Below are 26,554 nucleotides of genomic sequence, written 5' to 3'. Positions count from 1 at the left end.
CCAGTAAACAAAGGATGTTGTGGCCATCAAGCCATCAGCCACTGTGGCCACACCCCTCCCCCACCAAGGTGCACCCTGAGGGGATTCAGAATGGAGGAAAACAGGATACTGGCCCTAGATAGTTAAGGTGCATATCAAAGGAACAATTTCATTAAGCCCAGACTCTTGAATCTTCCCATACATAGGAAATCTCTAAATTCATTAACTTGAGATGTCTGGTTTTTCTTTAATTAGCAGTAATCTTTTGATGTTCAACTACCTGTTTTTTCTTCTTTTTTTTGTTTTTGTTTTTGTTTTTTGCAAAACTCCTATATATGCTGGCTCCTCTTTTGCCTCTTTGGAACAGTCCCTCAGAGCAATCTGAGAGGCTTTCCCAGGATGAAGACTTCAAATAGTCTCCCCTGATTTTGGTAACTTGAAACTTTAGTTTTGTTAAATTAAATTAAATGATAGGAATTTATGGAAAATCTAGGTCATTTCAAATAAGATAAAATACTGGAACATTAATTGCTAAACAGGTCTGAGTTTACCTACCTTTGCCTTCTTACAAGAGGAAAACTAAAACATAAGTTCCAATCAGGAAATGCTGGTATGACAAACAGTTCACAATTACTTGATTCTTGATTTTTGCTAGAGATTAAGATTTTTAAGGGTTAACATTATAATATGAAGCTACTAAAATAATAAGGGAAACATTTCAGTATTCCAGGAAAGTACGATATGTGTTTTCAGTAAAAGAATGTATGAGGAATGGAAATGCATTTTGTTAAAGGAAAAAAACAGTAGTTTTGTCCTAGAGCTGGTTGTTTCTGAATGGAAAAGAAAAGAAAATCCAAAATAATATGGATACAAAAAGTTGTAGAAGGGGCTTCCCTGGTGGCGCAGTGGTTGAGAGTCCGCCTGCCGATGCAGAGGACACGGGTTCGTGCCCCGGTCTGGGAGGATCCCACATGCCGCGGAGCGGCTTGGCCCGTGAGCTATGGCCATTGAGCCTGCGTGTCCGGAGCCTGTGCTCCGCAACGGGAGAGGCCACAACAGTGAGAGGCCCACATACCGCAAAAAAAAAAAAAAAAAAAAAGTTGTAGAAGGTTTGTGAAAAGGAACACTGAGAAAAAAGTTTTGTACATGGTCAGGATTGGCTCAGATTGGATTAAATTTAATTAGGTAAATGGATTTTGTTATTAAGAGTAGGCTGGTGCAAGACTGGATTTGGTTTCTCTCTGTTAAGAGAACAAAGTTTTCTTAGAACGGTGCTTTTGATAACAGATTTTTTCTTTGCCTTTAAGTGACCTGTATTTGCTTTTAAAATCTTTTATTGTCACTTTGATTATGTGAATAAGTATTCACAGTGACCTGTGATATTATTTGACCAAGTATTTTGATATATTTGACAAACTTTCCAAATATCAAATTCTTAATGAGGTTCTTTTGACCTCCAGCTAACTCTGGGATACTTCAGAGGAACCCTGAGGCATCTCAGCATCTCAGAGAGATTAAATTAACTAGGATTATTTGGTATGTTAAATTACATGGGAAGCATTGTCAAATGAGTGATAAGCCTTCTCAGGTTATACTGTATGGGTAAATATCATTAATATAGACATTTTAGAAATTACATGAAATTTCTAAAATTTGGATATGTCCTGATATATAGTGTTATTGTTACCCCCAAACTGGGTTTGCCTCTTGGTGGGTGTCAAACCAAGCCAAATATAGGGAGAAGGATGGCTTTACCACTTGCAGCAAGTAAGGAGAACACTGGGGTCTTTCCCAAAGCAGTGTCTCCCCAGCAGCAAAATTGGGGCAGTTTTAAGCTAAGGGTACATGCATATTCACGAAGGGGCTTGAGCAGAGGAGAGTTTAGCATTGAACTGGGGACAAGTTCAACCAAGTCCAAGCTTTAGTTGACTGAACTCACAAGGGTCAGAAAAAGTCATCATCATCCCTTAGGTTCCAATTGATTCTGTGACTGAGTGCCCAAGGGGGGTTTAAATTCTGCAAAACAGCTCAAGAAAGTGCTTCAGGCTAGCCTTTACCATGGAAACAGAACTGGGAGTCTTTACAACTGATTTATCTTTGTTATTGTTACTTCTCTTGCCTGATAACAGTTCTTTTGTTCCCTTAAGATCATTATTACTGAGACCTGTTCAAGAGCAAGCATTGTTGCCAGGTTTAGATCACAAAATGGCTTAGGCCTAAAACGGCTTCTCTTATGTCAAAAAGCTATAACTGATTCTTTTTTCTCCAGGGACCCCCTAACCTATCTGCTAACATTATCAGTCATTATTCTAGTTATTATCTTAAAACGTTGTGTGTCACAGCACTAACAAAGTTTTTTTGTCAATTACATCATAATCAGGTGCTTAACTGCCTTTTAAAGTCTTGTCATGTATAGACAGTTATTATTGTACTCTGATGCTTTTGCAAAAGTGCTTCATCTTCTAGAAAATTCATAGGAAGGACTTTTGGACAAGCACAGTTTCTGGTAAATTTCAGATCATACTGCCGAACTGGGTAAGAAATTAAAGAATCCTAATGGAAAATCTGATGGCTTCATAAAACTATTAACAAAAGAATTGCTTACTCAGTGAACTGATGAATATGGTTATAATTTTCATGGTTTTCGTCTGGAATATTATTGGTTTTGATCTGTGTTTTCCAGATATAAGAAAACCCTTCCCCTTATGCTAATTATGACTTAAAGCAATTTGGTAAATTACCCCTCTGTAAGTAGAACTAAAACATTTATCTTTTCTCTCTACCTGATCCATCCAGAAATCGGAAACTCTTAGGTTCTGAACAGATTTATCAGGTGAACAAGAAAGGCCTCCTGGCAGGTACAGGAATCTTGATATTTTGGGGAACTCTAGGGGAGAGAAGTTCACCCAGGCAGAATCTAATGGCAAGTCCTTGGCATGATTCTCCCGGCCTTGAGAGGCCTATTAAAAGTTGTCTGAACAAACATATGGACACCAAGGGGGGAAAGTGGTGTGGCAGGTGGTGGTGGTGTGATGAACTGGGAGATTGGGATTGACATATATACACTAATATGTATAAAATAGATAGCTAATAAGAACCTGCTGTATAAAAAATAAAATAAAATAAAATTCAAAAAAAAAAAAAAAAGGCTTCCCTGGTGGCACAATGGTTGAGAGTCTGCCTGCCGATGCAGGGGACACGGGTTTGTGCCCCGGTCCGGGAAGATCCCACATGCCATGGAGTGCCTAGGCCCATGAGCCATGGCCACTGAGCCTGCGCGTCCGGAGCCTGTGCTCCGCAACGGGAGAGGCCACAACAGTGAGAGGCCCGCGTACGGCAAAAAAATTTAAAAAATAAAAAATTCAAAAATAAAAGTTGTCTGAGACTCCTTATGAAAAGTTCCAGTACAGCCAGTGTAAAAAACCCTATGTGACCAATTAACCAGACTTATTTGGTAAACAAGTTAGTCTTAATTCGGCTATATTTGGTAAAAGTGAGGGTAATTTTAGAAAGAAAAAGATGATGTTTCAATAGATATTAAATTCTAGTTCTGTTACTTGAGGTCTGTATTTACTCTCTAAGACTCACCTCCCAGATAACTCACCTCACAGATATATAACAATATGTCTTTGAGTTCTTCGGTAGGAACTAAGGCCCCCACCCAGTTCCTGGAGGAACGTAACTTCAGGCTGAGCACAAGATTCCCGGAACACCACCTTGTTTCTTCAACACCAGCCAATCACAGGAAAGTCACATACTCTGCAGCCCTCACCTCAAATTTTGCCCTTAAAAACGCTTCCTCCCAAACCACTGAAGAATTCGGGTTGTTTTGAGCGCAGGCTGTCTGTTCTCCTTGGTTGGCCTTTGCAATAAACCTTTCTCTGCTCTAAACTCTGACATCTCAGTTTGTTTGGCCTCACCATTTCTCAGGCACACGAACTTGTCTTCAACAACAATAAGAAGTCTGAAAAAACGTGTTGTTGAGCTTTTTGACCTTCAATTAGCACCATTTCTGTGTGGCTGAAAGGTTTCACTCCCCAGAGCCATCTGTTAACAAGTTGAGGACAGACTCCATGATCTCCTTGATGATCTTCCCTGCTAATAGCAGAGCCTGGTACCTAGTAATTGCTCAACCTATATATGTTGAATCAATAACATGTATCCTATGAATCTTTCACAGTACTTGCTGAGTTGAATAATGCGGTAAAAATCCAGGTTATTTCAATAAAAACCAAGTCTGACAACCCTAAGGCACAAGAGCCTTACTTTACACACTACTTTCCATAAACTTCCAGATGCCTTGCTTTTTTTTTTTTTTTTTTCCGGTACGCGGGCCGCCCACCGCTGTGGCCTCTCGCGGAGCACAGGCTCCGGACGCGCAGGCTCAGCGGCCATGGCTCACGGGCCCAGCCGCTCCGCGGCATGTGGGATCTTCCCGGACCGGGGCACGAACCCGTGTCCCTTGCATCGGCAGGCGGACTCACAACCACTGCGCCACCAGGGAAGCCCCGAGATGCCTTGCTTTAAAACACTTGTCTTTTACTAAAAGTCCACACAAATACTTCCATCCAAACTTGCTCAGCTTTTCCAAGCAGGTAATTGCTTCTGCAGCACCAGGGTCACGTGTCTACGGTAGCGCCTACTGCTTGGGATTGATGTTACTCAGTTTATGTCTGTCTCATCTGCTGGGCTGTGAGTTCCTGGAACTTGGCTGTCTTATTTACTCTTTACCCAAACAAATGGCTAGATGCATAAGGATAGTCATAATGAAAATGTTGGTTTGTGCACATAGTTGGAGCAATCCATGCCCAGGATGATTTGTGCTGTATTTGTAGGGTACATTAAAAAAAAAAAAATTCACATATTAAAAATCTTTGAATTCCCCAATAAGTTCATATCAACTCTGTGTATGAGTAAGATCAATATCTCGACTTGACTAAGGAAACTGACTCACAAGTTCAAACCCTGAATCCATGGTTACACAGAGAAGAGGCTAAATACGCAGGTTAACTTCAGCTCTGAACGGCGGGACGTGCGCCGGAGGCCTTTTGTACTCTTTGGGCCACCGTAGCCGGATCCTCTCTCCATTCCCTCTATTTATGCGCCTGCGCGCTGCTGTAACGCCGTCCATTTCTCCAAGGACGTCGTTGTTGAGGTGAGTCTTGGGCGTTTTGCGTCCCTCGTTCGGATTCCCGTACCTGCCGCCTCCCGCTGCCTGCTGTCGGTCTTCCTTGGAGCTAAATCGTTACTCTGCATCTCTGGGGCGGAAAACCTCAGGCCTCTCGCCCTCGTCGACCCCAGCAAGCCCGCGTTGCGGCCTTTTAGGGGAGGCGGGCCGGCGGCGCGGGTCCCACGGGGGTCGGGTTTGCTGAGTGGGCCTCGAGGGACCGCCGGGTTTTTGAGACAGCCGGCCCGGGCCCGGTGGCCGCTGCTTTTTTACCGCCTTCAGCGTGACCTTGGTTGCGTCTTTTGACCTGTCTGGTCCCACTGTTTTCACCTACAAAATGGGAAGGTGGTTTCTTCCTCATCCGTTCCCGAGGCTTAAGGAGCACCGTCGGCCCTTAGTGGGCGTCAGTTTTGTGGTAGCGTTTGTGATTGGAGTTGGGAAGCTGCAGGAGGGTCACCGGGCTTGTGGTAGGAGGGCCGGGGTGGGCTTCCGGCAGCCCCCTGCGCGCGCCCACGACCTTTCCGCCCCTGGCCGGGCCGCGCTCGCCGAAGGTCGGGAGGCCGGCTCGCGCGCCGCGGCCTTCAGGCCCGGGTCACAAAGTGGGCCCTGCGGGACCTGCTGGGGTCCCGCCCGAGTGTTCTTGATTGCGTGACCTTGAAATAGTCCGGTAACCTTCCTGCATCCCGGTTTTCTCAATAAAATGGGAAAACAGCTGTCTCACAGGCTGAAATGAGTTGGTAGTAAGCTTGTAGAGTAAATGCTAGGATTGTTTGCACTTGTAATTCCCCATCCAGAGCCGCTGCTAATCTTCCCTGTAGTTGGGTGAGGTTTTTGTCATTCTTGTTCCCTGGTTACTACTGTTGGGCTGCGATCATCTTGCTTATTTAGGGTGGTCGTTCACCGTGTGAGAAGATGAAACCGCTAAGCCAGTAAAGACCTTAGGCTTTGGGAGAGGAGTCGGTCCACTGTCCTGCCTGTGCCTCTCTGGGTATTAAAATGCATTATGCAGAAGAGTTCTTTAGGTATCTTATGTTCTAAGAGTTGTCTTTTATTTTAGCTGTCAAGGAGAAAAACTACCATGGCTTCCAGTTCTTTGACAAAACCTCAGATGCGTGGTCTTCTGGCCAAGCGTCTGCGATTTCATATCGTTGGAGCATTCCTTGTCTCCTTGGGAGTTGCAACTTTCTATAAGGTATGTATGTTTTATTTTTACTTTGTGCTCATGGTCCAAAAATGTGTTTTAAATTTGAAAATGTATTTTATTTTCATAGATAGCATATAGAGTCTTTTGTTTTTTTAAGATTTTTTTTTTTTGACGTGGGCCATTTTAAAATTCTTTATTCAGCGTGTTACAATACTACTTCTGTTTTATGTTTTGTTTTTTTGGCCACGAGGCATGTGGGATCTTAACTTCCCAACCAGGGATCGAACCTGCACCCCCTGCATTGGAAGGCGAAGTCTTAACCACTGGACCGCCAGGGAAGTCCCTAGAGTTTTTTAAAGAAATTCCCTCTTTAATGTGCTCCTTTCCTCTTACCCTTTCTCCACCCACCTCAGTGTGATGGGAAAGTATCTTATTCCCCAGGTAGCTTGTCCTCCATCTTTAAATGAAGCTGTCTTAGTTTGCTAGGGCTGCCATAACAAAATAGCACAAACTGGGTGGCTTCCACAATAGAAATTTTTTTTTCAAGGCTGGAAATCCAAGATCAAGATAGCTGTGGGGGACTTCCCTGGCAGTCCAGTGGTTGAGACTCCGTGCTTCCACTGCAGGAGTCACTGGTTCGATCCCTGGTTGGGGAAATAAGATCCTGCATGCCCTGCGCCGCGTCCAAAAAAAAAGTTGGCTGTGGGGTTGATTTCTGAGGCCTCTCACCTTGGCTTTGTATTCCTGTCTTCTCCCTCTCATCACATGGTCCTCTGTGTGTTAGCATTGTTTCTGTATGAATTTTCTTCTCCTCTAAGGATGCTAGTCATATTGGGTTAGGACCCACCCTAAAGATTTCATTTTAACTTAATTACCTCTTTAAGGGCCTTAATAATAGGATTCAAGGTAAGTAGGATTCAAGGTGAACAAAAACTTGGTGATTATGTTGTTTTTAGATATTGTTTCTAATAATTAAAAAAAATAAGTCCTAAATGTGATATGTTACCTTTTAGTTTGCTGTGGCTGAACCAAGAAAGAAGGCATATGCAGATTTCTACAGAAATTATGATTCCCTAAAAGATTTTGAGGAGATGAGGAAGGCTGGTATCTTTCAGAGTGCAAAGTGATTTTGGAATATAAAGGTAATATGGTTATTTGAAATTACTGTTTAAAATCTTTTTTAACTGTGGCAATATATATAAAATATACAGTCTTAACTTTATTTTTAAGTGTACAGTTCAGTATTGTCAAGTACATTTACATTGTTGTACAACCAGTCTTCAGAACTCTTTCCATCTAAGTAGTCAATTTTATCTGTATACCACATTTTGTTTAATCATCTGTTAATGGACACTTGGATTGCTTTTGGCTGCTGTGAATAATGCTGCTGCTTTGTGTGCAGATATCTGTTTGATACCCTGCTTTAATACTTTTTTGAGTATATACTCAGAAGTGGAGTTGCTAAGGCATATGGTAGTTCTGTTTTTAATTTTTTAAGGAACCGCCATACTATTTTACATAGTGGCTGCACCATTTTTCACTTCACCAACTTCTGTTCACAAGGGTCCCAATTACTCCACATCCTTGTGAACACTTGTTTTCTGGTTTGTTGATAGTAGACATCCAAATGGGTGTGAGGTGTTGTTTTATTTTGGTCTTCGTTTGCATTTCCCTAATGGTTAATGATGTTGAGCATCTTTTCCCATGTTTTTTGGCCATTTGTGTATGTTCTCTGGAGAAATGTCTATTCAAGTCCTTTTCCCACTTTTAATTGGATTGCTTTTGTTGAGTTGTAGGAGTTATTTAAAACTCCCTATCAGATATGATTTAGATATTTTCTCCCATTCTATGGATTGCCTTTTCAGTCTGTTAATTGTGTCCTTTGATGCACATTTGAAATTTTGATAGTCTAATTTATGTAATTTTTCTTTTGTTGCCCGTGCTTTTGGTGTCATGTTTAAGAAATCATTGACAAATCCAGTGTTGTAAAGTATTATATTTTCTGCAAAAGTTTTATAGTTTTATTAGCTCTTTTAGGTCTTTGATCCATTTTGTTAATTTTTGGATATGATGTTAAGGGAACATGAACACAGGATGTCTTTCCATTTGTTTCTTTAATTTCAGCAATGTTTTGTATCTTTCAGTATAGAAGTCTTTTGCCTCCTTGGTGAAGTTTATTCCTAAGAATTGTATTTTTTTTTTAATGCTAATGTAATTGGGATTGTTTCCTTAATTTGCTTTTCTGATTATTCATTGTTAGTGTCTAGAAACACAGCTGATTTCGTGCGTTGATTTTGTATCCTGCAGCTTTGCCGATATTATTCTAACAGTTTTTTGCATGCGTGTGAAATCTTTTTGGGATTTCTGCATATAAGATCAGGTCATCTGCAGAGATAGTTTTACTTCTTCCTTTCCAATTTGGATGTCTTTTATTTCTTTTTCTTCCCTAATTGCTCTGACTAGGACTTCCAATACTATGTTGAAGAGAAGGGGTAAGAATGGGCATCCTTGTTTTTTTTTTTTCCGACCTTGGAGAAGCTTTTAAGTCTTTCACTATTGAGTATATTAGCTGTGGGATTCTCATGTATCACCTTTATTATATTGAGGTAGTTTCTTTCTGTTCTTTTTTTTTTTTATGTTTTTTGCGGTACACGGGCCTCTCACTGCTGTGGCCTCTCCCACTGCGGAGCACAGGCTTGGACGCCCAGCCGCCCCGCGGCACGCGGGATCCTCCCAGACCCCGCATCCCCTGCATCGGCAGGCAGACTCTCAACCACTGAGCCACCAGGGAAGCCCTCTTTTTGTTCTTTATTTGAATTTTTTTTAAATCATGAAAAGGTATTGAATTTTTCAGATGCGTTTTCTGAATTAGTTGAGGTGATCATGTGGCTTTTTTGTACTTCTGTGGTATATTTTCATATGTTGAATCATCCTTGGTCATGGTATGTAATCCTTTTAATGAGCTGTTGAACTGTTTGCTAGTATTTTATGAAGGATTTTTGCATCTGTATTTGGTATATTACTCTAGTTTCTTATGTTATATTTGTCTGACTTTGATATCAGGGTAATGCTGGTCTTATAGAATGTTTTATATTCCTAAATGAGATGGTGAGTCAGATGTGGCCACAAGAGACACGTGAGAGGTTCAGGAAAACATGGTGGGGGGCAGTCTCTCCGTCATACAGAAATGTTTAAGATGTCTTAATATAAATATATAGAAAACAAAAAAATACATAGAGTGAATTTGGAAATGTTCCCCCCCGCCCCCCTTCAGTTTTTTGGAAGAGCTTGAGGAGGATTGGTGTTAACTCTTTTAAGTGTTTGGTAGAATTTCCCTGTGAAGCCATCTGATCCTGGGCTTTTCTTTGTTGGGAGGTTATTGATTGGTGATTTAATCTCCTTATTTAGTTATAAGTCTGTTAATCTGTTTCTTATTTCTTGGTAGGTTGTGTGTTTATAGGAATTATTCCATTTCCTGTGGGTGATCTAATTATTCCATTTCATGTGGGTGATCTAATTTGGTGACATAATGTCCCTTTAATTTCTGTTTTTAGTTGAGTCTTCTTTTTTCTTAGTCTGACTAAAGGTTTGTTATATTGGTTGATCTTTGCAAATAACCAGCTCTTTTGATTTTGTTGATGTATCTCTAGTGTTTTTCTGTTCCCTATTTTGTTTAATCTTTATTTCCTGCTAGCTTTCATTTAGCTTGCTTTTCTTTTTCTACCTTTTTTTTTTTTTTTTTTTTTTTGCGGTACGCGGGCCTCTCACTGTTGTGGCCTCTCCCGTTGCGGGCTCCGGACGCGCAGGCTCAGCGGCCATGGCTCACGGGCCTAGCCGCTCCGCGGCATGTGGGATCTTCCCGGACTGGGGCACAAACCCGTGTCCCCTGCATCGGCAGGCAGACTCTCAACCACTGCGCCACCAGGGAAGCCCCTTTTTCTACCTTTTTAAGGTGTAAACTTAGGTTGTTGACTTGATCTTCTTTTTAAATTTTTTTTCTTTATTTTTTTGCTGCATTTGGTCTTCTTTGCTGCGCGTGGGCTTTCTTTATTTGTGGCGAGTGGGGGCTGCTCTTTGTTGCAGTGAGCGGGCTTCTCATTGCGTGGCTTCTCGTTGCAGAGCACGGGCTCTAAGCGCGTGGGCTTCAGTAGTTGCAGCACGTGGGCTCCGTAGTTGTGGCATGTGGATCCTAGAGCACATGGGCTCAGTAGTTGTGGCTCACAGGCTCTAGAGCACGGGCCCAGTAGTTGTGGCGCATGGGCTTAGTTGCTCCGCGGCATGTGGGATCTTCCCAGACCAGGGATCAAACCTGTGTCCCCTGCATTGGCAGGTGGATTCTTAACCACTGCACCACCAGGGAAGTGCTAAATTTCTTTTCTGATATCTACTTTGACCCACTGGTTGTTGGAGGGTATGTTTAATTTCAACATATTTGTGGATTTTTCTATTTTCCTTCTGGTATAAATTTCTAGTTTCATCTGTTGTGACCAGAAAAGATACTTTATGTGACTTCAGTATTTTAAAATCTATTGTCTGGTTTTATGGCCTAACATGGAAATTAATCCATATGCACTTGAGAAAAAAAATGTGTATTCTCATGTTAGGTAGAATGTTCTGTATTTGTCTCTTAGATTTGATTGGTCTGTAGTGTTCAAGTCCACTTATTTTCTTAATGATCTTCTATCTGGTTCTTATAGCCATTATTGAAAGTTTTTTAAGTCACCCACTATTACTGTAGAGCTGTCTATTTCTCCCTTCAATTCTGTTAGCATTTGCTTCATATATTTCAAAGCTCTGATGTTTGGTGCATATATATTGATATTTATAATCTGTCTTCTTGGTGAATCATTATATAATGTCCTTGGTCTTTGTAACATTTTTGACTTAAAGTCTGTTTTGTCTGCTAATGGTATAGCCACTGTTGCTCTCTTTTTTTTTTTTTTTTTTTTTTTGTGGTACGCGGGCCTCTCACTGTTGTGGCCTCTCCCGTTGCGGAGCACAGGCTCCGGATGCACAGGCTCAGCAGCCATGGCTCACGGGCCCAGCCGCTCCGCGGTATATGGGATCCTCCCAGACCGGGGCACGAACCCGTATCCCCTGCATCGGCAGGCGGACTCTCAACCACTGCGCCACCAGGGAGGCCCTGTTGCTCTCTTGATTGCTGTTGGTATGGAATCTTTTTCCATCCTTAGCTTTTAAACTATGTGTGTCCTTGGATCTAAAGTGAATCTCTTGTAGACAGCTCATAGTTGGACCTTGTTTTGTATCCATTCCTCAGATCTATGACTTTTGGGGAGTTTAAACCAACCTATTGTTATAATCTATTTTGAATTGGTAACAACTTATTTCAATCACATACAAAAATTCTTTTACAACTCTGCTCGCCTACTTTGTTACTAATGCCACAAATTGTATTTTTAGATATTGTGTACCCATTAACATAGATTTCTTTTTTTTAGAGCTTTTGTCTCTAAATCCTACAAAATTAAAAGTGGGGATATGAAACAGTTACAACACTGGCTTTTATATTTATTCATATATTTGCCTTTGCCAGTGAACTTTATATTTCCACATGGCTTTTGAGTTACTGCCTAGTGTAATTTTTTTATTAATTTATTATTTATTTTTGGCTGTGTTGGGTCTTTGTTGCTGCGCATGTGCTTTCTCTAGTGGTGGTGAGCGGGGGCTACTCTTCGTGTTGCGGTGCGCGGGCTTCTCATTGCAGTGGCTTCTCTTGTTGCGGAGCGTGGGCTCTAGGCGCACGGGATTCAGTAGTTGTGGCTCGTGGGCTCTAGAGCGCAAGCTCAGTAGTTGTGGTGCACGGGCTTAGTTGCTCCACAGCATGTGGGATCTTCCTGGACCAGGGATCCAACTCGTGTCCCCTGCATTGGCAGGCAGATTCTTAACCACTGCGCCACCAGGGAAGTCCATGTCTAGTGTAATTTTGTTTCAACTTGAAGAATTCTCATTGCAGATCTAGTAGTAATGAACTCCTTATCTTTCAGGTTTTTTTTAAATCTAGGAATGTCTTAATTTTCTTCCTGATTTTTGAAGGACATTTTTGCTGGTTATAGTATTCTTGGTTGGTAATTTGTGTGTGTGTGTGTGTGTGTGTGTGTGTGTGTGTGTGTGAGCACTTTGTATTTACCATCTGACATCCTTGTGACCTGCAAGGTTTCTCCTGAGAAATCCACTGATAATCTTACAGAGGCTCCCTTGTAGGCGATGAATCATTTTTTTCTTGGTGCTTCCAAGATCCATTGTCTTTGGTTTTTGACAGTTGGATTATAATGTGTCTTGGTGTTGGGTCTCTTTGGGTTCATCTTACTTCCAGTAACATCTTGTATTTATATATCCATTTCTTTCCTCAAATTTGGGAAGGTTTTGGCCATTATTTCTTCAAATAAACTCTCTGCCCCTTCTCGCACTTCCAGAGTACATACGTTGGTCTTTTTGGTGGTATCTCATAAGTCAGTTAAACTCTGTCACCATTCTCATCAGTGCTCTGAGATAAAGATAGAAGCAGTCCCTTGGGAAGCCCTCAAATAAGCCAGAACATTGCATGCAGGGTCTTCTCTTTTCCTTCTGCCCTGAAGGAGGAGTCAGGAATTGGTCACTTCCCTCCTGACCACACCTCCTGCATTGAGGAGGGGGTGGGGCAAGCGTGAGAAAACAGTGCACGACATTTCCTGCCGTTTTGAGTGCAGCTTTTTCATATTTAGGTGTTTGCTTGGTTGTTGCAGCTTAATTGATTTCTGCAGTTCTCACAAAGACACTTCGGTCCATGTGTTGTTGCTTTTTCTCTTTTTAGGGAGTAGGGGTATGGAGCTTTGTTATTGCACCATCTTGCTGACATGAAGTTAATTTTATGTTCAGAATCATTTTGCATGTTGTGCTATTACTGCTAGATTGGCATCAGGAAAAATCACATCTTTAGAAGTGCTTTAAAAAACAAGTTTTGGACACCTTTTATAGTTTATTTGCATGTCCATAGGTGACTTGGTGGCTTTCCAGAGATTCTGGTTTGGGTGGTTAAGGTCCACTGCCTTATGGACAGTGTGATTAAGGTTCTGTGTCTAGAAGAGGACTGGCTTGTGTGCTGATGAAAGGTCATCTGTTAAATTGATTTGAAAGCATGTGTCCAGTACCTGATGAAACTATTTGTACTATGGAATCTTGTAATTCATGTGTTTAACTTCATTCAGGCTCAACAAAATAGTAAGGTAGAACAATTCAAGTAGAGTTAAAGATCCTGTCTACCACCCCAGTGTGAGTTTGCTGTGACAAGGGGAATGTGAATGTGCTTTTTTTTTTTCAGGCAGACTGTTCCTGAAGGAGCATTCCAACTGCCATATGTATGTATGTGTGAGAGTGTGTGTGTGTGATCTTTCCCAAGATCTGGGTTGTGGGGGAGACCTGCTGTATTGGACTCAGGTCAGTTTTCTAAAAGATTTAAGGATAATTTTGACTATGAATAACTTCTGCTTAATATAAGATTCAACTCTATTACATTCCATTTCTATAGTTGTTTATATTAAGGAGGTATCTGAGTCACAGATACATGCCACAGTTTAATATATATAATACATAATAGTAGAAAAACAACTTTATTCCCAGTGGTTGGAAAATTTATAAGGAATTTATGACATTCATATCATGGACTATTATGTCCCTTAGAATTGGTAATCACAAAGTAACAGAAATTAGTAGAATAGAAAACTAAGAATGTATTTTGTAAAGGGTAATCTGTGTTAAATAAAGAGTGCACAGAAAAAAAGGCTAAAGGTAAAAAGATCAAGAAAATATTAGTGGTTGTGTGTGGAATCTTAACATTGTTGTTTTCTTGTACCTTTGAAATTTTCAAAACTTCCACAGTGGGTATGCATTTCATGATCAGATGTTAACAGGCTGATTTTTAAAAATATATATTTTTTACCTTTTACTTACAAGAAGTTGATTGTTTAAAAAACAATAAGAAAAAGAGGAACAGATTTGGAGATAGGAATAGAAATGTTTAGAACAGATGGGCTACTGGTTTTTAAGAACAGTACGGGTATGAGAAGGGAACAGAGTGGGGGTGGACTTGAAGAAAAACAGAATTTGGTAAATGAAAGCAAAAAAACCCAAAGTAAGGTGTGAATGCCCCAAATGGAAAAGAGGCTGGTCAGGGAGGTTAGGGAGCATGGGGGAGAATGGACCTGGAGCCCAGGCAGCCTGAACAGGGCTGCTCCTGGGCTAAGGGTGAGCGATCAAAGTGTGGCTTCCACTGATAGCAGTAGACCTCAGGGGTTCTCTAGCATGGTGAGGTATTAAGAGAATGATTGTCATTAACTTGGCCACTCTGTTTTTCTCCACAGAATTTCTTTGGGTTGAATTCCATGGAAGTTTGTCACTTACCTGTGTTCCTGAACTATGAACTACCAATATCTGGGCTAAGGAATAGTTTCTCGTGATAAATAAATGATTAACAAATACTGTGGACACTAAATTTTTGTGCAGTTACTCTTGCTGCTACTTACAGTTCAGGGTACTTGCATTAGAACTGGTCAGGGATTTTTAACTTTATGAATCTTATGACGATAACTTGATTTCAATATTTTTAAAAATTTTCATTGTTTTAGGACATTTTTGATTCCTCTCACATTTTGTCCATTTCACTGAGGTAACTGCCTGGGCCATGGGTTTAAGGGGTCTGCATGAGCCGACATGACTACTATACTGTGGGCTCTTAAAAGGAACAGAGACTTGCCTTTCCAATAAAACGTCTTTGGACTTCATTGTCACTGGATTGCCCTACTGGATCCAACCACTGGACAGATGTAATAGTAGGTAATTAAAATTTAAGGTTCTTTACTCAGTATTACTTTATTGAAGACCTAACTATACAATATGGAATATACATCTAGTCTAGAAAAAGTTGTGTTATTTAATTGGAATTGCGATTGAGTAATGTCTGCTAATTTAAAGTGTGGTAATATTTTTTCAGGGAGGTCTTAGGAACTTTCTCCCCTTTAATAATTGTGGTTTTGTTGTGATCAAAGTGATACTACAGAGAGCTTTAAGAATTAAGTGTATTTTAGCCACAGCTAATTTAATCACCAGTTCTTTATGTTAACAAAAATTTTCTTTTTAACTCATGCAAAATTCCTGAGTTCCAATGATGTAAACTGTAATAAACCCAAGTATCAGTGAAAAGCTGCATTTTAAGAACCCACATTTATGTGTTACCAGTAATTCAAGGATTCCTTTTATTTTAAACAATTTCATATAACAATTCTTAAAGTAGTATGCAAAATTACCATACGACTTAATAGATATTTACAATCTTAAAAATAGTTACTCGAGGTTGACAAAACTTTCCTAAATGAGTATGATTACAGCAAAGTAATGGTGGAACCATTTTTTCCATATTCAGCCTGAATTTCCATTAACAGCAAACAACTGTGCAGTGACCTCTTATGCCCAATAACATGTGAGGCTTACTAAGTTTAAAGAAAGTTAAAGTGGGCATTTGAAACTGAATTTTCTTAGCATCTCCCAATTGTAGGTATCAGGTTGTAGGCCCAAGTTTGGATGTAATGAGTAAAAATGTGTTTTAATTGGAGTATCAAATTTTTACTGAATATTAAAGGTGGTACCTGGTGACCCAGGATCTTAAGCCAAATCCATCTTTAAAGACAAAAGAATGTCAGATACTGGGAATATCTTTATGCTTGATCAAGCCAAGTCAGCAAAATAAACTATTATTCAGGTTAATGTTTGGGTTCTTGAGTCTGCCAGTGCATCAGGGTGAGTCCTTCCACAGTAATAACCAGTAGCGGGAGTTCCCCAGTAGTGTTTTGCTTATGGAACTAACTCACCTGAGCACCTGGGGTCTGTTTTTATCAGTAGACAAAAGATTCTCTAAGCTTGCCTAGTAAAACAAACTAGAAAAACATTTGTTCCAAAAATGTACCTGGACAGTCATCAGAATGCTTTGTAAATTTCCATAAAGATTTAGGAATGTACATGGCAGCTTTCACTTAAAGAAACAGCATCACATTTAAGTAACAAATTTATTAACAAGTTAAACAGTAAGCTCCTAAGCATTTAATTTCATATGAAGAATCTGAACCTCTGCAGACGAGGGTATTAGGCAGTTGTCTCAGCCTAAAAACAGATGCAACTGAGGATGAAGTTTTAATCTGTTTCCAAGGCCTGACCATGTTTTGTGTTAGTTAAGAGAGCCTAATTATAGTCGAAATTTTAGGAAACAGCAAAAAGGAATGTATTTTCTGCACGTGATAAGATTAATAATAGGATTCTGTTCATTGACCCCAAATGGGAAAGGAATAGGGTTTTTAATCAATCAATCACTCAGTTTTGAAGTATCTTTTGGGAAAAAGGAAGAACCTGAATTAGTTTTGGAAGAGGCTAGAAAATTACTATAACAACTATAGAACATTGGGTTTTGTCCACATTAGATGTTGTTAGAGCTCATTAGGTTTCTTTTTCAGAAATAAATTGCACAAGCAGGAATCAACACCTCAGAGGGGACTCAAGGGAACCCTTTCCTCAGGGCTTTATTTTTCACCATGGTAAATTTACTGATGAAGACTTGGGCAAAGTGTGGCTCAACCATATAATGGTATGTTTTCACAGTGGAAGGGAGAGGTTCCACAGTCACCACAGGGCATAGTGTCTGCATGGAAGAGCAGCTGGGGGCCAGGTGACAAGATGTCTTTGTGATATAGTCCACAAGTCTGTTATACTGTTGCTCTGACAGTCTCTCTCGAACTCCATCCACCTGGGATCCAAAAAAAGGTTTTTTTAGTTGCCAAACGCTCATAAGGAGACTTCCATAACAAAATCATTCCTTCTCTTGCCTTGAGACATTGGATAGTGTGCCTTTTAGGTTATCTAATAAAGCCACCGAATAAGCATTTGGTGTTGTGTAAAACTCCCATGTTTGTTTGAAGTTGACGATTTCAGAATATTTTACTCATTAACTAACTCTCAAAACATCTGTCACTGGCTCTTTACTAGCCTAGTCCAGGAACAAAGGAGAAAAGTGTCTTTCCTCTGCTTGAATCTAATCAACATTAAACCCTGAGATAAAAGCTCTGTTTGCTTGTCTCTGCAAACCTCTCCAGACAGACAGAACCTCTTTACCTCTTTCAAACCCAGTGGCTTTGGACAGAGCATTAGAAAAACAAATACCTTTTGAACTGTAACATTTTCTGCTTTTATAAATACTAGGATTTAAAGCCAGAGAAAATAAAAAAACTGGGCAGAGGAAGGGGAAATTTTTATGGAAAAGAGGGAGGATGCAAAGTACATTTATGGTTCATAAAAGTCTGGCTCATCTTCAGTGGAACTCAAATAGGAGAACTGAGATATACTACCTAAGTTCTTAAGAGAGATTCTCTGAGAAAGTACCCATCAAAGGCAAGTGGAGCTATAAATTCCTCCCATCCTGAAATGCTGTAGCTATCTACTGTGTAAATCAAGTGGAGTGGGAAGTCTCCAGTGTAAGCCACTGACCTGTGGGGATCAGGTAGCCACTGACCTTTCAGTGGTCTTTACCTACCAAATATTGGGAAGACCACTCTGGAAGAATTATAAACATTTTAATGAGGGCTTTTTAGGTTTTGAAATAGTAAAGAATTTATATATTTCTGTGTAGGGCACAGAGACGATGCAGCCAAGGGTGTCTTAAAAGCTGCAGAAAGCCAGTGGGATGGTAAAGAGGTCTGCCTGCCAGAGAAATAAGGAATAAGTAGGGCATCCATTAGAGTTCAGTTCATATTTTTAAGCTTGGGAAAGAAAATAAAGGCCCCCAAAGATTCACTGACAGATGAAAGCTGTGCACCACCAGGCAAAAGCCAGAGCTCTGATGATATCATTTGATGGGGTCAGGATTCAGCTGGAAAGCTCTGAATACACAAGAGTCTTAATTGCTCCTCCTGAACAGCAGCACAGGAAAACCCGTGTTGTGAAAGGAACATGGCCAAGGAATAAATTGACCTTCTGACTCATTGTGAGCCTCTCATAAGGGATTTCAATAATGTGCCAGGCATATTAAGCAATTATTACCCTAAAAATGGCTGCATTTAACTAAGAAAAGCAAATGCTGGTTTTTAAAAAAATCCTGCCATATTTGAATATACCGAATGATGTCATCTACAAATTAATTCCTTCCAAAATTCAAAGGAGCTGTGTTTCCTAGCATCTAGAGCAAAAATCCCAGAAAAGCCATTTCATGTAAAGATTTTAAAATACTGTTCTTTAGTTTTCACTGGAATATAATGGGTAGGCTTCCCAGCCCCGCTTAACATCTGTGGATTAGGTTAGGTATGGCCACTGAGGAAACTGCACTGTCAGGCAGCACTGCTGAGTGCCTCCCCTCCTCGCATTTTGAAAATACACAGGATTATAGCACTATTAAGGAAGGGTCTCCTATCTCTCAAAAAACAAAAGACCATTTTGTTCTGCAGCTTGGGTCTCCATTGGGGTGAGGCAGGAGGTGAGGGTTTGGACACAGGATTAATTGGGCAGTTACTTTTTGTTAATAAGGAGTTGGGGTTTAGAGGTAAAGGAAACAGATAGATAGTGAGAAAGTGCAATTTGGAGGCTGACAGCATGCTTGGTATCTACCAGTTTGCCCAGGTCTGCCCAGTGCCGGGTGCTGCTGTGTAAGCTCAGGAGCTGCCCTGCAGTATTCCTGCTCTGTCATCTCTTCCTGCCTCTGTCTCAGCTACCCCCTCGCCCTGACCCTGTCATCACTGAGCACCAATGGAAAACGAGTGGTGAGCACGGCGTCCAGAGTGTTAGTGCTTCTGCCTCTAACTCACTGTTCCCATGGTCTCGGTTAGCCTTGGCAACTTCTGGGGGGGGGAGGGGTGACTCCACCTGTCATCTCAGTAACCCCTGGAGAAACTGAGGTCTGTTCCCCTCCAGCTGTGATTCGCCACAGTACCCCTTCCTCAAGCAGAAAAGTCAAAGAGAAAGATCACAGTTGAAGACAGTTTAACAGCTAAAGATGATTCTCTAGTCTCAATAGTTTAAGATCTGAAATATTTCCCAAGCAACTAAGGAATAACAATGGTCACAGATATTCCTCAGGGCTTTGGGAGCTTCTCGTTAAGGACCAAGGACTTGAAGATAATGATACTATCCCCTGCCAAGGCCTGTAGCCAGATCACTGCTGCTTTATTGTCATCTGGATCAGAAGATTTTGGCAGATCTAATAAAGTCAGGCTGGACATCTGACCTCTGTTTATTCCCAGAAAGTCATCAACTCGAACCAGCAATGTAGTCCTAGTGCCAAGCCCCAGCTTAAAGCCTGACTGATTACGATCCAAGAAACTAGAGAAATCTCAGAGTTGTTGTGGTTGGCTGCCTTCCATCTTCTCAAATAATTTTACGCAAACAGTGGTGTGAGGGAGACGCAGGCTCCCATACCAGGAAGAAAATAATGAAAGAAGGAATCAGGCAGGACCTGCTGGAGGCAGGTTTGCTGTCCTTTTCTTGGGGCTACTCAGACCCTAAGTTAGGACCAGCAGGCTACACCTTGCCTCTGATCCATCCCCGTCAAGCTGTGTGGGGAAAAAAAAAGATGTCTGTCTCTGAGGTCAACTCTCAGGGCCCCATGGATCGGGCAGTCAGCAGGGAGGGTAGGGGCAGGGCAGTTCTGCAGTGGGTGCACCTGCTCACCCCGGGCTGCACTGCTGCTCACCTCTGACCCCTGACACCCAGAATGCCCCACCTGAACATCCATTCTACATCAACTTATGTGGAGCCGGGAGCCAGCAGCCAGCACATCTCAGGAGCTGTGTGGCCAGGGAGCTGCCCCAAGAGCCTGAGCAGCATCCCCAGGAGGTATCTTGTGGTACTTGGGGGATGGGAAAGTGTCCTATTGGAAAGGGAACACAGAGCCACACAGAATATAGAGCAGGGGATGGGAGAGAGTTGACAAAATTCTGACCCTGAACTCTCAGGAGTTGGGAATGAGAGAGGAGAGTGAGTCAGGCCTCTTGGTTTGTGAGCTTGCAAAGGCCAGGCCTACTGCTTGTGCCTTGTTTCCCTCATGACATCCCTCACTTCTGTGGTGGTCCTCTCCTGTCCCTGCTAAAGCGACCTGCTGCAGTCACTCCCAGGCCACGTGCAGACTTGGGCCTGCTTCGTGGAGTATTTGCATGGAATTGCTGCCTTGGTCCTGGCCCTTCTTCTTCAGACCTGCTTGTTTGGGAGCTCCAGCACCCCAGCTCCATGACAGCCAACCTTCAATTCTTATGGTGGCTTAGCCCCAGCTCTGAGTCCATCGGCCTCCTTGCTGCCCACACCCCTTCCCCTGGCAGCCCTCCTGGTCTCCAGCATCCACTCCAGATGCTGCTGGCTCATAAATGCCTGGTACCTGCGGTCACCCTGTGTCTCAACTTTGCCGGCAGCTAACCCTGGTCACCCTGTTTTCCGAAATGTACCTCTACATCACAGGCCACTCTTGGCTGCTTAAGCTGCACGATGAGCAGGTTGCTTTGCTTGCTGTCCTGCGCACAGTCGATCTCCGTGACAGGGAATGCCTGCTGCTGGGTGTCCTCGCTGACGCTCACCACGAAGAGCACTTCTGACGTCAGCAGCAAGCACCCTTCGTGCTCCTGGCCCGAGCCCCTCACCAGAACCACATCCAGGGCCATGTGGACTTCTGGTCTGCCCAGAGACTGAAGCATTTTCCTGTTTCAAAGGAGAAAAATGAGGCCAAAGCCAGCTTAGAAAAAGATGGTCACTTATCAGGGCTCACTGTACCAAGGCAAAGGCCCTCACCAATCTGATTACTAATTTCAGTTTGAAATGTAATTGTCACTTTAATTCTGATTCTGGTCAACAGAACCCAGCTCCTCCTGGAGACAAAGATACCCCTTGGCTTTGGTAATTCCTTTTCTTCCCATTAGAAATGTCACCCCTAATTAGAACACTGGCTCCATAGAGAATCTCAGGCCCTCTTGCAGGCCCGGGCACCTCTGCCAGTGCACATCCTCCCCTGAGTGGGACCTGTGTGTGGGGCAGTGGCGTCCTGCTGCCAGCCCAGATCTGTGGATGGCAGCCTTTCCCCGAAAACAGCTGCTCCTCTTGGGCTCCCCTGGAAGTGTGGCCCGTTAGCTTGAGAGCAAGCCAGGCCCTGTTAACATACAGCGCACGTGTACAGTTGAACAAGTGTCATTTTACCAGACGTATTTGACGTGGCTATTTGGAGCTTGGTCAGCATGCAGATCACTTGGCTGATAGCGCTGTTTGGGAAGCTGAGAAAGTCCAGCTCCGTGTAAAATACCTGTGGTAAGAGAAGTAAGGGAGTTTTACTAGCTGTTTTCTGGAAAACAGTTTCATGCTACAGTGATGTCATCTGCTTAAAGCCATCCATAAAATGCTACAGATCCAAAATGATGTCATATCTTTGGAATCAAGTATATAGATAATCATTAAACATTGCAATGCTCTTAACCCTGGTGATCTTATATTAGCTGCAAACTGAAATATGAATGAGCTACAGTCCAAGCATAGACTGGCAATTAGAGGACGCATAATGCTCCTGGGAGTAATCATTCTGGAGCAATAGCTCACACATCATTTACAATTTATGTGATACAAAAGTCAAGGTTGTTAGTTGACTTCCTTGCTGAATATTACAATACTTCTGTATCTGTGCTGTGGCTGGTGAAATAGAAAACACAACACACACAGAGATGCACACAAAGGCACATGGTTTGCCTAGATACAGTATTTAAGTGACTTAATCCAGCTGTTAAACATGAATCCATATACATTTATGAGTGCTCTTGGGGCCTCTGGTTTATTACATGGTCTCCCTGGTGCCATCACCAAAAGAGGGCACCCAGCAGCAGCCATGCAGTCCTCCAAAGAGACTCTTCAGAACCAAAGATGGTACAGCATGTGTGCTTTCTGAGGGCTTGTAAATGTTTATAAACGAGGCACAGTCATTAGACTAAGAGTTAGTGGTTTGTAAAACCTTCAGTGCAGTAATAAAAGTTTTACAGGAATGATGGAAACCAGCAAGGCCCACGTGAAGCTCTGTTCTGAGGTGCTCTTCCATAAGGGAGAGTTCCTCATCCTTGGGAAACACACAGTGAGGGACAATGGCATTTTCAAGACCAGAGGAATTTATGAAGTATAAGTTGACTTTACCTCACTGCAATCTATAGCAGAAAGGAATACTATTTTTATTAACGTGTTAAGTATTTGATAAGGGAGCATTTAACTTTGTCCAGTTATAAGTTGCAGCAGTTCTTTTTGTCAGTTTCCCTGTGAGTGAAAACGTCATTCACAGAAGGAGTGAGAGACAGAACTTGAGGGGAAGGAGGTCAGGGGAAGAGCGGAGAGGAACACATGTTCCTGTCTGTGTGGTCTCTTAAAGGAGCCTCTCCGGATGGTTGCCTGAGTGTGGGCACTCATCTCCCGCTCTCTTCCTTTCAGACACGGGTTTTATGCCCTAATCTGGGCTGCCTCTTGTCAGACCTAGTGAGGCGCAGGAGGCAGCAGTCAAATGGACCCTGCAGACTTTATGGCCAGATGCAGATACAGATGCAAAGCTCCTGCCCGTTCATGATCAAAACGATGACACCGATTTTAGGTAAAAAGGTTAACAATTCCAGGGTCCCTGGCGGTTCAGTGGTTAGGACTCTGCACTTTTCACTGCCAAGGGCCGAGTGTTCAGTCCCTGGTCGGGGAACTAAGATTCTGCAAGACGCGAGGTCCGGCCAAAAAAAAGAAAAAGGTAACAATTCCAGTTACCTAGTTCTGTAAAGTCACTTCAACGTGCTCTGCCAAGAATGCAGAAAATTAGCACAGGAGGAGGCGCTTCCTCTCCCATGCACCCACTGCTCCTGTGCGCACGTGTGTGCGTGGAGAGGCCTGGCACCAGCCTAAAGCGGTAGTTCCATGAGCCCAAGTTTTCCGCACCTGTCTGCTCAGGGAAGGGTTTTCAGTGGCAGAGCATGCACCTTTGCTGACACTGGCCAGGAGACTGGGCCTGGCTGCAAGAGCAGCACAGTTGCTGGCGAGAAAGCCATGCCTGACGCCAAGCTGCATGGGCAAGTGTGCACGCACCCACCGACACACGCATGCTCCTCTCTCTCTCATTCTCCAAATACAGACGCATTGTCTTTTAAAGATATCTTCCTGCTTTATAACTTTATTTTTTTATTTCAAATTGCTCACCAGAAAAAGTAAGTCTACTTTCTGCTTCAGTATATGGATTTATTGCCCTCAACCTCTAACTGGTTACTTTTCATTAAAGTCGATTTTATTAAATGACTGTAAAAAGATTCTGTGACCTGTATAAACTGAAATTATTAATTTCCTGGCTTTATAATTTTATTGTAATTTATTAGTCATAGTCCAATTCAACTCTTTGTGTAAATAAACAAAGAAGTAAGAAAAAGGACTATTTATTTAGAGATATATCTATCTTTCACTCCTCTGTCATGTGAGGGGCTAGATTATCTTAGGGAAACCTTGGTATAATAATGCAAATTTATCGGTGATGTCTGAGTTGGCCGGTTCTCCAGGACTCACCGTAGCCAGTCTGTGACACGAGCTCAGCAGCCCCTCCAATGGGCTTCGTGAACACCCCCATGATTCCTTTCCCCACACCGGAGATAACACCCTTGGCCTTGTGTCCTGCTGAACCATGAGCCTCCGATGTTTTCTGGAAGTTCTGCATTGGCTGATCGACTATACCAGCAATAGCACCTGAAAAACAACAAAAGCCCCAGGTAAGGACTGATGCATAAAATCCTGAGAAAGTGAAAACCTTCAATCTGGAACACAGTTTTGTTTGGATTGAAAATGAAACCCCACCCTCATTATAAAGCTCTTTACTATGCATTTGTTTACCATTTATCTAAGTACATTGAGGACGTGTTAGACATTTATTATCTTCATCAAAACACAATGTTCAGACTGGGTTTGGCCCAACATAGGATCTGTGAAGTTCAGTTTCGAATTTAATAAACATGCCAGACTATTCCCAAGTGACACCCACACATCTTTCTCCAGAAATCAGGCAACAGAGTTTAGGGACAGGAGCTAACAATTCCTTAGGAGGAGAGTGAGCCTAATACATTTTCACTGAATCAAGAGGATGAAAAAACTGAAAAGGGCCAGCCCCTTTCCTTGTTCTTTTAGTAAGAATAAGGGCAGTTATTTAATAGTAATGTAATGTTAATATGTTAATAATTATATAATGAGTAACTGTTGATACAGTTATTATTGCTATTATAGCAAATCTGTTTTGAGTACTTACTATGTGCTAAGAGCTTACTTGTAGGAGATCATTAATTGTCACAATCCTAGGGAATCAGGCATGGCTTTTATCCTCAGTTCCTAGACAAGGCCACTGAGGCACAGGGAGGTTAAGGAGTTTTTCCCAAGGTCACACAGCTGCCCCGTGCTTGAGCCAGGATTGGAGTCCAGGGAGTCAGAGTCACAGCCTCGCTCTTAACCACCAAGCTATTCACTGATCCTGTTTATAAAACAAGCTCTTTCCTTTGCCAGTCTTGGAAAAATTTCCTTTTCTCTCACTTCAGCTGAGGTTTGGCCACTTAACCGTTCACTTGAGAACAGCTACAAACCCTGTGCTCACGGCTCTTTGCTCTTAACGGCTTTCCCATGGGGCAGCCAGGCCATGCTCGGAGCTGGAGGGCGAATCCCTCAGCCTCTGTGGGTCCCCCCTTGCTCCTCTTACCTTGAGGGACCAGGGATGAGTTCGACTAAAGGCCCCAACAGTCCAAATTTTTTGCCGTGTCAGAGTGAAGGGTTCCCTAACCCAGCAAGAGGAAGAAATTTCATTACAATTCTTGACAGAATTCTGTTTTCAGCTCAAACCTGCTAGGATTAATGAAAATGCACAGTCCCCTGGTAGAAATTTTAGTACATGTCAAATCCCATTATTCCAAATGCCACTAATTCAAAGTCTCCTGGGTAAAGGGAGATTTCCAGTTCTCAGTTAATGACCTCCTAATTTCCAGTAATATTCCATTGAACAAAATCCAGTAAAATGAAAGGCCAGTTCCTTCGGGTCAGTTGTAAAGGCAATGTTCTTCATGGATTCCACTCCTCTAAATTTTGACAGAGCCATTTAAGTTTATGTACTGACAGATTAAGAATGACCTGAGGCGACAGGTCTGTTTCCCAGCCTAGACCACCGCTTCCCAAACCTCTTAAAGAAATGGTGAGGGAAGTGGAAGAAGCTGCTCACAGCTGGCCTGGGCCACCTTGGCTATCAGGGGCCAAGGGATGGCAGTCTCAGCACCCCCTCACGACACCCAGTCTTGGTGCTTGGGCTGGGAGCTCGCCTCGTGTTTTCAGTCTGAGGAATCTGATGTTCTGCTCTCCGTCTATGAGGTCAGAAGTCAGGGCAGCTGGGAAATATTAATGGAACCGGCTGCACTGGGAGAGGCAAGAACCCTGGGGTCTTCTCTTCAAATCATTTCATAGCAGACAGTTCAAAGTGAATAGCATCAAATCAAAGAACACAGACTTTGCGATTTCACTTTCTGATTTCTGTGAAAGATCTCCATGCTTTAAGAGTAGAAAGGTGGGGTAAATAATTACAAATTCACCAATAAATTAAGTTATTGCCTGTATTTCTGGTAGAAATGTCTTCTCTGAAGGGCAGATTGCCATTAACACTATTAAAATAGAGTTGGGGGGCAGGTGAAAATCTCCCATTTTCCTTTAATGTGTCAGGCCTGACCAGCACAAGGGGCATAGAGCCATGATTATCCACACAAGGCTCTGACTTGGGTCTGCCTAAGTGCAAACCCGTATCACAGTGAAACTCCCCTTTGATCTTCCACTTTCTCCAGCCACCGGCCACGGTGAAGGCTCTGATAGATAAACTTTGATAGATAAATTCTTCAGGCAGCCCCCAAAGTGGAAAGCCTGAACCCCGTGACAAGGCGTTAGATGCTAAGAGGTAGAGAAGGAGCTGCGGGAGCGCGTGCCCTGGGCCAGTACCAGGCCCCGGGCGGGAGGCTGGCCTGTCACACACACCGACACCTCCCTGGGCCCCAGGTGCGTGAGAAACCGGCAGCCCGGCCCGCGTCTGCAGCTGAGCCTGAGAGGCTGCTCTCCTAGGGCTTCAGAGGGTCTCTCAGGCAGTGTAATCCCGCTAAATCCCACAACTGGTAAATTATTTACTGCCGTACACTCCAACTCTGCTCTGAGGCTTTAGTTAGCGGCGACTGATCCCCAAACTTGTCCGCTGG

General features: G+C 42.5%; 2 protein-coding genes across 6 annotated transcripts in view; one reads left to right on the top strand and one right to left on the bottom strand.

Moving 5' to 3' along the window:
* Positions 1-5,107: 5,107 nt before the first annotated feature.
* On the top strand, positions 5,108-14,769 carry COX6C (cytochrome c oxidase subunit 6C). The gene is made up of 4 exons (XM_079722759.1): positions 5,108-5,134; positions 6,204-6,338; positions 7,304-7,432; positions 14,648-14,769. The coding sequence occupies exons 2-3, from the start codon at positions 6,225-6,227 to the stop codon at positions 7,415-7,417; spliced, it is 228 nt and encodes a 75-aa protein (XP_079578885.1). The 5' UTR covers positions 5,108-5,134; positions 6,204-6,224; the 3' UTR covers positions 7,418-7,432; positions 14,648-14,769.
* A 2,058-nt stretch (positions 14,770-16,827) lies between these two features.
* The window catches only part of VPS13B (vacuolar protein sorting 13 homolog B), a gene marked incomplete at both ends in the record, with an annotated part of 778,321 nt that continues 768,594 nt past the window's right edge, over positions 16,828-26,554 (bottom strand). For all 5 annotated transcript variants that reach the window (XM_079722541.1, XM_079722545.1, XM_079722542.1 and 2 more), the window contains 4 exons: positions 16,828-17,076; positions 20,753-21,002; positions 21,495-21,597; positions 23,859-24,035. In XM_079722541.1, coding sequence (XP_079578667.1) covers positions 16,828-17,076; positions 20,753-21,002; positions 21,495-21,597; positions 23,859-24,035 — 779 coding nt within the window. The remainder of the gene's footprint in view (positions 17,077-20,752; positions 21,003-21,494; positions 21,598-23,858; positions 24,036-26,554) is intronic.

Source organism: Hyperoodon ampullatus (genome assembly GCF_949752795.1).
Source record: "Hyperoodon ampullatus genome assembly, chromosome: 17".
In the NCBI taxonomy this organism is placed as follows: Eukaryota; Metazoa; Chordata; class Mammalia; order Artiodactyla; family Ziphiidae; genus Hyperoodon; species Hyperoodon ampullatus.
This window is presented reverse-complemented; position numbering and strand designations above follow the sequence as displayed.

What these genes read in the sequence shown, in the direction of transcription:
- COX6C (XM_079722759.1), top strand. Translation starts at nt 6,225, where the DNA reads ATGGCTTCCAGTTCTTTGACAAAACCTCAGATGCGTGGTCTTCTGGCC. An exon ending in GAGTTGCAACTTTCTATAAG is followed by an intron (nt 6,339 to 7,303) that starts GTATGTATGTTT and finishes GTTACCTTTTAG; the next exon opens with TTTGCTGTGGCTGAACCAAG.